The 12,258-nt window shown below is 50.2% G+C and overlaps 1 protein-coding gene across 3 annotated transcripts; it reads right to left on the bottom strand.

Moving 5' to 3' along the window:
* Positions 1-513: 513 nt before the first annotated feature.
* Positions 514-8,865, bottom strand: LAX1 (lymphocyte transmembrane adaptor 1). 3 transcript variants are annotated; one of them, XM_012726809.1, is made up of 6 exons: positions 8,785-8,865; positions 8,197-8,397; positions 5,524-5,627; positions 5,034-5,144; positions 4,478-4,563; positions 514-1,959 (listed from the first exon to the last, which is right to left on the bottom strand). In XM_012726809.1, exons 2-6 carry the CDS (start codon positions 8,280-8,282, stop codon positions 1,126-1,128), a joined length of 1,221 nt encoding a protein of 406 aa, XP_012582263.1. In that variant the 5' UTR covers positions 8,283-8,397; positions 8,785-8,865; the 3' UTR covers positions 514-1,125. The 3 variants fall into 3 exon arrangements, with proteins under 3 accessions (XP_012582263.1, XP_012582262.1, XP_012582261.1); XM_012726808.1 differs by having other exon boundaries at positions 8,197-8,446; positions 8,785-8,800; XM_012726807.1 differs by lacking the exon at positions 8,785-8,865 and adding an exon at positions 8,744-8,777.
* Positions 8,866-12,258: the final 3,393 nt, after the last annotated feature.

Genomic DNA, 12,258 nt, shown 5'->3' with positions numbered 1-12,258 from the left:
CCTGATCCACCTGCTGCTCCCCTCAGCAGTGTATTTCAGTACATCTGCCTGTTCTGCTCCCCACTCTGTCTCTGGTGAATCCTCTCACCCACCACACCTCTTGTCTGTACCCCAGTTCTATAAGCATAAATAAATAAATCTTTAAAAATAAAAGAATTAGCTGTAATATGTTTACTTATTTGTTCAACCTTAGTGTACATTTAAAGTAGTTTTCAGGATTGCAAACATACATTCTTATGAGATACCAATTTACTAACTAGAACACAATGTTTGTGTGCAGTTCTTTGTGTCTGTATCTTAGTTTCAACTAAAATTTTTGCTTCTCAAAGTTATTTAGGTCAGCTCCTTTCTCCCCACTCCCCCCACACTCCACATGGCTGGACAGTTAAGATTGTTTATGACAATCTGCATTCCATCAGGGGGTTCCCTAGTTTTCAAATTCCCATGCAATAAAAGTTACTTTTTATTCTATAGAGTGTGTATGTGTTGGCAAGTACAGAATCAGTCATCTATCTACCACCCTAATACCTTCCAGAAAAACTTTCACCAAGCTCTTTCTGTTTTTGGCAATTATGAATGAAGTGCTGTAGGCAGTTAGTGGTTGCTTTTGTGAGAAGACAGGTTTTTAATTCACTTGAATAAATAACTAACAGCAGAATGCTGGGTTATATAATAAGTGTACATTTATAACAACTGCCAGTTTTGCAAAGTGGATGTTATGCTTTGCCAGCTCATCAGCAAGGAGTGAGAGGAAGACCTCTCACCAGCATCTGATCATCCATATAATTTTGAAACTAGAACTGGTCTCCTACCTCACTCGGACCTTCCCCTTCCGTTAACCTCTGCCTTGATTACAAAATAAACGTGTGCATGCTGGTTTTGTATGAGGGTAGAGACGGATTTGCGATTACTTCATATTTCCACTGTGCTCTACAGCACCATTCAACCCCCCTCACCCCCCAAGGGGTCCAGCAAGGCACTTTCAGCCAACACTTTTGGGTTGGTAGGAGGGACAATGGGGATGAGAAGAATTCCTTTCCTCTGCTTTTGTGAATCTCTTCACTTCCTACTCAACTCACCCTCTTTTTGGCACAACCAAACAAAACCCGCAAAATACAAGTGTGGTCATGGGTCTTCACTAGACGATTCTATGTGGCTTTCTAGCAGGTGACTGGATGTTGATTCATGGATATCAGTCTCCTCCTTGGCATCCTTTTCTCCTAAATTGGCAGCTGGCATGTTCACATAGTCATTAGAATCTTCATTTGACATCTCTTCTCCAAGGTTTCCAGCATTATGCTCTTCCTGTGCAGATAGCCGGCAGTTCACGTAATCTCCTAAAGCCAGGGCCTTGCCTGGTGGCATGACATCTTGGGTGCGGGTCTCAGGAGTCTCTGTCCGGCCCCCTACAGGCTCAGTGTTTGAGAACACCACCTCTTCTGCCTGCTGCTGACTTTCGTGCGGATCTGCTGATGCGACATTCACATAATCTACACACTGCTGAAAAGTGACCCAGGGCTGCTGCTCCCGGATGACTGCCATGTTGATGTAGCCGCTTGAGCTCTGAGAAGAGCTTTCCCCGTCACTGAGTGGATCACTGAACTCAGTTCCCAAAGGCCAAAGACCAGAGTGGGCAAGGCCACTCTCACAGCGCCAGTCTCTTTCCTCTGTAAACTCCAGCTCAGGGGTACTTGGGAGGACAAAGAGGCCGTCAGGGGCGTTTCCCGTAGAAGCCAGAGTCTCACCAAGCTCTTTTACTGTGGGGACATTGACATAATCTCTCGAGTCCTCTGAAGAACTGCTCGAGCAGTCTCGGGAAGCTCTGACGTTGATGTGTGCCGAGGGACAGAGATTGCCACACATCTGGGGCTCTGTGGCACTGCCACAGAAGCCCACTGTGTGGCCCCTTGCAGGAGCCTGGGCTTCATGTGGCTGGAAGCCACTGTCCACTGGGGAGACCTACAGGCAAGAAGAGAAACCCAGTGATGGGGGTGCATGTAAGCTTTTCTTCTTTCCTGCCTTCACTTAAGCCTCAGCCTTGGGGAAAACCTCTAAACTGAAGATCGTAGACTGCAAGGCTATAGCTGCTAAGTCAGTATGACTGAAGTCAAGGAAGGAAATAGCGACGATAGATACCAACTGGCTTTTGGCCACAGAGTGGATATTCAGTGCAGGAGTTGGCGGAAGTATAGAAACTTGAAAAGCCCACTCCCTCGAAGCATGAGAGGGAATCTGTTGGCATGTAGGGGCACAGGCTGAAGCTTAGCTCACAATGAAGCTGCAAATCCCAGCTCACCACCGAGTTTCAGTAAGTTCCCTAATCGCTCTGTGGCTCAATTTCTTAACATAAAATGGGGATAACCATAAATCTATGACATGAAGTTTCCATGGGAACAAATGGATTGCTATGTATAAAGTGTGTAGAATAGCACCTGGCTCAGCGAAAACACCCGAAAGACTAGCCGTGATTCGCAAAGAGGCAGCTGACATGTGGACTCATGGCCATCTAAGGGTGCTGGTCGAATGTTTCCAGAACTTTTGAATTTTTAAGAAAAGTAGACATCTGAACTTTCATTGCGAAGTGTTTGAGAGTTTCATTGTTGGTAACTGGTTTAAACTGTTCTTCAAATATTAAGGGGCCCAAGACAAACATACTTGTGGGTTTAAGTCAGTTTGGGATCTTAGCTCTAAGTGCCAGATCCTTCAGGGCCAACCAAATCCTGGAATGGTTCTGGCAAAGAAGTTTCCTCTTCCCCGCCCTTTATCCTTTCAGACTTCCTGCTCTGGGAAGTCTGGGAGGCTACAGCAGGGCCCAGGGATGGGGTGTGCGGGGGAGGGGGAGGCAAAGGTGGCTGCACCTCAGGGGCGCCCAAACCTCGGGTCACCAGGGGTTGTCCACCCACAGCCCCCAGCACACAAGGCAGCTTGTGCTTGAAGAGACCACACAGCCCCCAGGACATGCCCTTCCCAGACTCACGGGAAATAAGCCCCCCACCCCTCCCAGCTCCAGTGGCATCCCTCTGCCATCCCTGGGGAAGCTGCCTTCAGTAGCAGGTGGTGAGACACAGGGCTGGGCTGGACGCCACCAATGGCGTCACTCTGGCAACCTCAGAGGATGTCCTGGTGTGACCAGACTCTTTCTGCACCAGTTCCACTCTGAACGCCTTATCACTCTGCCCCTGGGAATCACTGAAACAAACTGCTGCACACCCCAGAAGTCATTCCCAGGCTTGAGGAGCTGTAGCATTGCCTGGGGTGTGTGTACCTCCCAGGTGGGTGCTCTGATGGGGGGATCACACTCAGCGGACTAGATCATGTCTGTTAGGGCCCTTCCTGGTGGCGCAACAGATTAAAGCACAGCTCTAACATACTAATGTCATACATGTCAGCTCTCTGAACAGTAAATCAGATTATGTCCCTCTGTTGTGACCGCCATTATTTCCTGTCCCCACTTCACAGCACCTTATGGTCTGCCCTCTGCCTACCTTCTGACCTCATTTCCTACCACTTCCCCTCTGCTCTGCCGTCCAGGCTCCATGCTATTCCTTGCTGTGCTGCACAGCCTTGTCAAGCCTGCACTGCCTCTCTCAGCTGTCTGCCTGGCTCTTCATAGCATTTGGGTTTCTTCCATAGCCACTACAGCACAAGTTTGATCCCTGCCTCGGAGCGGACCCACATGGCACAGCAGACCATCTCTCCTGTATTTCTGCTCCCCTCAGCAGTGTATTTCAGTCAGTCTGCCTGTTCTGCTCCTCACTCTGTCTCTGGTGAATCTTCTCACCACCCTCCCCGCCCCACCTCTGGCCTGTACCCCAGTTCTTATATCATAAATATATAAATCTTAAAAAAAGAAATCGTATTTGTTAAAACGATCAGTTCAATTCTGATTTCAGGTCCTTGAACACACGGGCCCTGGTGCCTTTCTTTCTTTCTTTCTTTCTTTCTTTCTTTATTTATTTATTATTTTTTTCTTTCTTTCTTTTTTTTTTAAAGATTTATCTATTTATGCATACAGAGTTGGGGTACAGGCCAGAGGCTCAGGGGTGGCGAGAGGCTTCACCAGAGACAGAGTGGGGATCAGAACAGGCAGATCTACGAAGTTCACTGCTGAGGGGAGCAGTGGGCGGGTCAGGAGAGGTCTGCCACGCCATGTGGTCGCCTCCGGGGCAGGTGGGAATTGAACTCATGCGGAAGTGGCTTTAACCCCTCAGTGCTGCGCTTTAACCCTCTGTGCCACCAGGGAGGGCCCATGGTACCTTTCTTAAAGTCCCAAGTGCTTGCTCTTCTCCGGATTTCCCTCCTTGGGAAATTAAGGAGGACCAGAGCTTAGTCTTCCCAATTTATTAAAAGGATGCAGAGCAAGTGCCATAGGACACTTAGTGGTGAAACCAAATCTGAGGCTCAGCTCTCTTTCACCTCAGTTCATCTGCCAGAGATATGTCCTTTCTCCCCAGGGGCCCGCCGTTCCCACACTTACCACACACACAGAGGGAGGACTGTCGGGACTTCTGGATAGGAGGCTCGTGTTACTGAAAATACGGACAGCCCTTGATTGGCGTCTCACTGGAAGGACAGAGGACAAATGCGGCTGGTTAGGTGGTATGTGCTTCAGTCTCAAACCTGGGGTGAAGTGGGTGTGTCTGGTGTGCGGTATTTGCATCAGAGCTCCAGGGGACGCTCTGAGACCTAGCCTTCATCCTCTGTGGTGCAGTGGGACACCTGCACAGGGCTTGAGAGGCAGGTGGGAGGTTCCCGAGGAGAAGCCTCCCAGCCTACAGTGCCAGCACCGAGTTCTCCTGCACGCACCCTGAGACACTCCCACTCGCCTCTGCTACCTTAACAACATGCACAAACAAAACCCTAAACCTTAAAAGCTCTCTATACTTCTATACTTCGTGCAGTCAATCTGTGCATCTTCCAAGCTTGCCGAAACCCTGAGAGTTCAAAGAAAGTTGCCTCTGAGTGGTGCAAAGTGCGCTGTGGGGCAGAACTTCCATGTGTGTGTACTTCACCCATCAGAAAGGGCGACTTACCCAGCGCTTCCTGCCTCCGGGGCAAGCGGTCATAAATATTTTTGGCTCGTTGTCTGGGTCGAGGCAGACCCAGCGAGGGCAAGATGGCAACTTGAAAGTAAGGACCGTGCCCTGCAAGGTGAGGAGAGAGAGGAGGGTCAGACAGCTGCTGCAGAGCTGGGGGTTGAGACGGTCCCTGGAACTACTCCTCGCCCTCACATGCATCACAGACCTTTCCAATTCCATTTGAGGTAAAAAGACGAGGAGTTGGGGGAGGAGAAGCGAGAGGAAACGGAGCTCAGGGGCCGTTGGGGCAATCACCTCCAAAATGGAACTCCAACTAGCTGGAGCCCACTGAGGCCAAGGTTCAGGATCTGGAGCGACAATGACTGGTGTGCTGGGCCGGACGGAGCACTCCCGGGTGCGACCGTTTAGATATCGCTGGGCTGTGATATTTCAGGCCACGTATGGGTCCTAGCATGTCTCAATATTGCACAAGTGAGGCACTCACGCTTCTTCCACTTATTCCAGTTCCACAGGACACAGAAAATTGTGATGAACAGGAGGACGATGAGGAGGCCCGCAGACCCAGAAACGATGCTGATCCAGTTGGCTCTAGGAAGAAAGTCAAGCGTCGTGAGCCAGGGGAGGCTGGAGATGATGCTTCTTCCTGGCTTTGGGAGGAAAGCTGAGGGCGGCGGGCTCTGACGGAAGGAGTCACTGAGCAGTGACCTCCCAGCAGAGGGGAAGTGACCCCAGGAAGGGAGAAGGGAGCTGACCCTTGTGTGTGCCTCTGGGAAGCTAGGGGTTGACATGTGAAACTTACTTAGTCTTTACAACACTCCAGTCTCATTATGACCCAGAAACTTGAGATGGAGACTCGGAAGGCAACATGGCAGATAGCACTTGGGAGGGGAGGAGCAGAGACCGAATGTGAATTGGGGTCTGTGTGGACTCCAAGACTGTCTCTTTTAGCTGCACCACGCTGTCCTTCAAACTTGCAGTCAAGCCCATCTTCCCAGCTCCCCCCTTGTTCCTGCGCCTGCATTTCCTGTCTCACGTGGAGGAGACACTGTAAACTGCACCCAGTTTACAGTGGGGGACTTACTGGACAGTCCAGCATGCATGCACTGGCACTACCGACCAACTGAGCTGGTCACCAGCTACACTTTCCGTGTGTGGAACTTAAAGAGGTAAATGCACAAAGATCTCTGTGCTGCGTGTGGCTCCCGGCAGCGCTGGGCTGACTGCCGACGTCACAGAAAACAGGTTGTGAGGAGACGGCAGGAGTCACGAGTGGACTTGCCACCCCCAAATATTAGAAGGCGGGTCCTCTAAGGAAGATTTCCTCCCAAGACCCAGCCTTGTTTATCCAACTTCTACTGGACATTTCCACTAACCCACCTGGGAGAAATCTCAACATAATATGTCCCAAGCAGAATAGCTGTTCTCCCCACACAAGCCTGCTCTTGCTCTGGCATTTTCCATCATGGAGTAACTCAGGTAAAAGCTTTGGCACTGGGCCTCCCTGGTGGCACAAGGGGTTAAGGTGCAGCTCTCTGAGGCTCTCCCCAGCAACTGCAGCCCGAGTTTGACCCCTGACCAGGCAGGTGACCCACATGGCACAGCAGTGCTCTCCTATTGCTCTTGCTGCCCCCCTCAATCTGCCTAATCTGCTCCCCACTCTGTCTCTGGTGAATCCTCTCACCCTCTACACCTCTGGCCTACATCCCAGTTCTTGTATTCATAAATAAATATTTATTTAAAAAAATAAAAAGCTTTGGCGCCATCCTTGGCCGTTCTCTTTCTTTCATGCCCCACTTCTAGCCAACCAGCAGATTCTGTCCCTATTGCAGTCCCCACTTGCTCCACCCTCTGCCCTGGTGCAGGGCACTGTGTGACCCACGTTGGATCACCTCCGCAGTGACCTTCCCGGTGGCTCTCCGGGTTTACACTCCCGGCTCTCACATACTAATGTCATACATGTCAGCTCCTCTGAACAGTAAATCAGATTACATCCCTCTGTTTGTGACCGCCATTATTTCCTGTCCCCACTCGGCGAAGGCTTCACAGCACCTTATGGTCTGCCCTCTGCCTCCTTTCTGAATTCATTTCCTACCACTTCCCCTGTGCTCTACCTGCCAGGCTCCATGCTATTCCGTGCTGTGCACAGCACAGCCTTGTCAAGCCTGCACTACCTCTCCCAGCTCTCTGCCTGGCTTAGATTCCCGTTTCATTTGGGTTTCTTCTGAAATGTCACTTTTCCAGACAGCTCCTTCCTGACTACACCCTGTTAGCCTCAGTTCCCTAGTTCATGGCACTTGGGACTGATGGATGTTATACCCTGTTTGTTCACTTAAGGGTTTGTGGCTGATTGCCCCATCTGACTTTTAAACTCCACAAGGTCATGGAGTTGTCTAGCCCGTTCGCTGGTGCCTGGAGCAGTGCTTGGTGCTGAGTAGAAGGCGGCTGGGGATTTGTTCAATGAATGAGGGGATTAGTAAGTGAGTACATGTAAAAATAGCTTTTTGGGAGGAGCTTCAAGATTCTGACAAGTTGGAGTTCATCCCTCAACAATGCTCCCATTTACCTGTAAGTGACACGTTTACCACAGTAATACCAGCATTTACTTTCCTATCCTTGAGCTGGACTGTCACCTGAGATCTAAATCAACCAGTCCCAAAGTTTCAGCTGCTGATGGCCTTTGGTTTTTTGTTAGTGTATTGAAAGTTCCAGTAGTAACATTTACACCCACGATTAGTTCTGAAAGCCCTATCTCGATCACATCTATAATGACATTTTCATTCATGGCAAATTTTGAAGACCTAAAAATACATCTTTAAAGAAACGGATCTTTTGTTTCCAACATGATGGGGCCTAGTTTCCTTTTGAGGAGTGGTTGTTGCAACTGTAGAGAGGAAAGGTTGGAGACAGTCATTGGGCCCATGGGGTGAGGACTCCCCAGGCCAGGCAGCTGACTCTAAGGAACTCCTGGGTGGTCTCCCTCAGCTACTCCCTTTTCCCCCTCAATAACTGTGCCTCCTAGCAGTCCTGAGGACTCAGGGCCTAGAGTGTGGCGGTTTGTGTGGGGAGTGGCGGCCTGGCTGGGGCAGGAACCGGGCAGGTCAGGCAGGGCCCTCTGTCTGAAGCAGGGGAAGGTGGGTCTCCCCACCCAGCCACTTACCTTTCCATGCTGTTGCTACTTCCCTGCTCAGTGCTGGGGTCCGAGGTCCCTTGTGTGACTTCTGGTTGTGGCTGGTTGGCTGCCATTGCCACGCCTGCTCTGAGACACTATCTGGCTTCCATCAGCTTCTCCTAATGTCTTCTCGTAATTGTGATGGGCTAGTCAGCATGGCTGCCACTTTTCCTGGCTTCCTTTAAGTTGCTTATTCCCAGGAGAAAAGGCAAAATTGGTTTGCGTTTTACATATTGTCCTGTGAGGCACAACCACATTTTTTTTTTTAAGTAGCTAAGAATGACTGAAATCATCTGGTCTCTCACATCTTCCAAACGCCCCACAACACATACATTTTTATCCTCAAAATTTCTTCTTTACTCTTTATTCAGCAGAACCCTTCACCAAAAACAAAACAAGCGAACAAACAAAAAAAACATATTTGTTATTATTTCTTCCTTTCTCAAGCTTCTCCTCTTTTCTCCAACAAACTCCCTACTCATATCTACCCCTGGAATACCTGTCAGGTCTGATCCAAAATACAAACTGGCTCTACCTGGCTGTGGCTTAGGGCCCATGCAGGAGTTGAGAGCTCACCCAGGCACGGTACTCCCCAGTGAGGTGGCTCAAGCCGCTGGTCTGGTTGCTGCTTCTGATGGAAGTGCAGGGCTACAGAGGTGGAGACACGCCAGAAGTCTGAGGGAGGGCCCTTGAGAAGCTCATCTTTCCTCCTACCCCAAAACAGAAAGAAAAGAGGAAACACTTTGCTAAAATGGAAACACAGTCAGTGGCAGGAAGCGACACCACCAACGTGCTAATGAAGCACGGGGCACAGGAAGTGTTGTTCAGCGCTGGGTGAGAAAGAAAACACGTTCCTGCCTGGTTCCTGCCTGCTCCCTGCTCGGCCAGGTGCACTGTGGTCTGTGAGGAATGTGATTAGACATGGGGCAGGGTGGGGGAGGTTGTGATGCTTCATGCCGAGTTTCTGAGGCATTAGGATTTTTTAAAAAGATTTTTTATTTCAGCCCTCCCTGGTGGCGCAGCGGGTTAAAGCACAGCACTAAGAAGTTTAAGCCACTTCCGCATGCGTGTGATCCCCGCCTTCCCCGGAGGTGACCACATGGCGCGGCAGACCTCTCCTGACCCACCGGCCCGCTGCTCCCCTCAGCAGTGTACTTCCTGGATCTGCCTGTTCTGCTCCCTGCTCTGTCTCTGGTGAATCCTCTCACCTTTCGCATCTCTGGCCTGTACCCAGTTCTGTATGAGTAAATAAATAAATCTTAAAAAAAAAAATGATTTTTTATTTCTGCATACAAGAACTGGGGTACAGGCCAGAGGTGCGTGGATGAGAGAATTCAACAGAGACAGAGTCCACGTATATCCAATGAAATGCACTGCTGAGGGGAGCAGCAGGAGAGACAGGAGAGGTCTGCTGCGCCCTGTGGGTCAGTTCCCCGGGCTGGGGAGTGAACTGGTGCTGCAATGGCTGTAGGTAGTTTCATAGTGCTGTGCTTTAACCCCTTGTGTCAACAGGGAGGCCCAGTATTTAGAATCTTATGAGCCCCTGAGTTTAATAATATTTTATTTATTTATATATCTTAGCAAGGTTAAAGCTGGCGCTTACAAAAACACATGAGAATCCCTGGCCTCCCCAGCACTGATTCTGTGGGTGGCAGGAGATAGTGGGGACAGGCTTTTGTCACAAATGTGCTATTAACAGAGCTGGTATGACTTTTGCATTTTGACAGTGTCTGATCTAGGTGTTACCCCCAGAATGCAGCTAGAATGGGTTAGGAGGGCCCCTCCAGGCTTGCCTTCCTCACAGACTGTGCTCCCTGAGGCCTGTCCTCGGTGGCCCCTGGCTATAGGCTGTGTTCCTTTCTGGAAAAGGTCCACTCCTGTCCTGCTGGTTGGACACTTGTCCCAGAAGCAGATAATTCACCTCCTGGGCCTACCAAAGGGTCCCACACTTTGAAGATTGTTCAAAATTTGTTTCTAACCCCCTTGCCTTCTTGCCCCCAACAGTCTCCTGGAACCCTCTTTGCATTTTGGGAAAGTACAAACAATAGTGGCCACTGAGACTATTTTGAGGGGGCAAGGAAGAGCTAACTCGCTTTCCACAGGAAGTGGGTTCTCCTCCTGCTCCTCTTCCTGAGCTGCTGACTCCCACCCTGTGTGCCCAGGCCCCCCCAGGGCCCCAAGGGCTGCAGGCTGGCCTGGCCAGCTGTGCAGAGAGCTGGGTGATCCAGGTCCTCTCTGCCTTCCCTCCAAGTACCTGGTCTGGCAGGAAGCAGAGGTTGCTCAGAGGCAGGTTCTAGAGCCGGGCCCCGGGGCCCATGTCTCCAATGAGTCGGATCTGAGTGAGAACCAAGATTCCTCATGGCAAAAAGACCTGTCTGTGAGGAATGTGATTAGACATGGGGCAGGGTGAGGGGTTGTGATACTTCATGCTGAGTTTCTGAGGCATTAAGATTTTTTTTAAAAGATTTATTTACTTCTGCATACAAGAACTGGGGTACAGGCCAGAGGTGCGGGGATGAGGGGAGGGATGGGATGGGCAGATGTGGGCCTCCCCAGGCTGCTCCCGAGTCCTCAGAACATAGGAAGTGTGTAAGATGGCATGCGGAGGACAGAGAGCACCAAACCTCAGAAGCTTGACTGCTAACTTAAATTTTTTTTTAAATGAATATCTCCTCTGCATGTGGTTGTCTCACGGCCTGCCTGCTCTTATCTACCCACTCCACCTGAGTCAACCAGGTCTTCCTTCTGCCTTTCTGATTCTCTTCTGCCCCCACACTGGAGGGAAACCAGCTCCTCAAAGGAGGCTTCCAGTCCCACCCCCAGGTGGGAGCCTTGCAAGTGGGGGTTCCCAGGCCCTGGCTGAGGCCTCCACCTGGCTCCCCTCCCCCTCTCCCTGGTGCAAAAACCAATCAAACCAGCACTTTGCCATACAAAATAGGCTCCTGACAGTTGTCACTGTAGTGGAAGAAAACTACAGGTTCTTCGGAAGTGGGGTGTAACACATTTTATTTCTTTAAAAGAAATTTTATTTCTTTACCCATCCAAGAGCTGGGGTGTATGCCAGAGATGTGGGGGAGGGGGAAGTGTTGAGAAGATTCACCAGAGACAGAGTGGGGTATATATTTTAAACTGAACTTCTCTAGGGCTAGTGGGGTCTAGAAAGCCCTTTGACCAGCCACCTTGAGGACTGCGGGGGCTGAACATGACAAATGATTCTGAAGTACTAAATAAAGAACCCCGGAGGGGGAGGGGTTTCACGCTAACACTCAGCTTGTTGCTGACACTGAGTTCCCGGGGTGCACTGGGTCGGGCACCCACGTATGTACAGGCCCTAGGCAACTATGTGGGCGATCTTGGGCAGGTCATCTCATCTTCAGGGGTGTTTCCTTGGTTGTAAAATGACAATAATAACAGTACTTAGGTGATGCCATTGTGAGAGCTAATTGGGCTACAATGAATAACAGGAGGTTAGGGCTTGGTCTGTGCAAGAGCTCGTTAATGGGAGGCTGTCACATTATCACCTCACCGCAAATTAGGCCTTGAGACTTCTCTTCCTCTCTCCATGCTGCCAGCCTACCTCCCATGTGTTACTCATGCTTGAAGCATGTATTTGTGGGACCCCTGCTTGCAAGCAGGTAGCAGGCACTCCTGCAGCGTCAGCCTGGCTGCCCCTCGCGGGCACCCCACACCCCTGCACAGTTGCTCTTTCCCACTCCAGACCTTTGCTCTGGCTCCTTCATTTTCAGAGGTTTATGTTTCTCTTGTAAATTGTAGCAAGCTCACATGTTGCAAGTTTATACTGGTTATTTCTGGGTTGTGGGACTTGAGAGATAACTGTTAGTTTCTTCTTTGGGCTGGGTGCTTGAATGACTACAAAAATCAAATGTCTTTTTTACAAAAAGCAAACTTATGGGCTCTTTCTGGTGGCGCAGCGGGTTAAAGCACAGCACTAAGAAGCTAAAGCCACTTCAGCATGAGTTCGATCCCTGCCCTGGAGGTGACCACATGGCACAGCAGACCTCTCCTGACTGGCCCGCTGCTCCCCTCAGC

The sequence above is a fragment of the Condylura cristata genome, unplaced genomic scaffold, assembly GCF_000260355.1.
Source record: "Condylura cristata isolate star-nosed mole 26May11 unplaced genomic scaffold, ConCri1.0 scaffold00018, whole genome shotgun sequence".
NCBI lineage: Eukaryota > Metazoa > Chordata > Mammalia > Eulipotyphla > Talpidae > Condylura > Condylura cristata.
The sequence above is the reverse complement of the archived record's forward strand: the minus strand, read 5'-3'. Positions and strand labels throughout refer to the sequence as shown.

Coding starts and splice junctions, on each gene's coding strand:
- LAX1 (XM_012726809.1), bottom strand. CDS start 8,282: ATGGCAGCCAACCAGCCACAACCAGAAGTCACACAAGGGACCTCGGAC. Junction 5,145..5,523: donor CTGGAATAAGTGGAAGAAGC/GTGAGTGCCTCA, acceptor CTCACCTTGCAG/GGCACGGTCCTTACTTTCAA. Junction 4,564..5,033: donor CCGGAGGCAGGAAGCGCTGG/GTAAGTCGCCCT, acceptor CTGTCCTTCCAG/TGAGACGCCAATCAAGGGCT.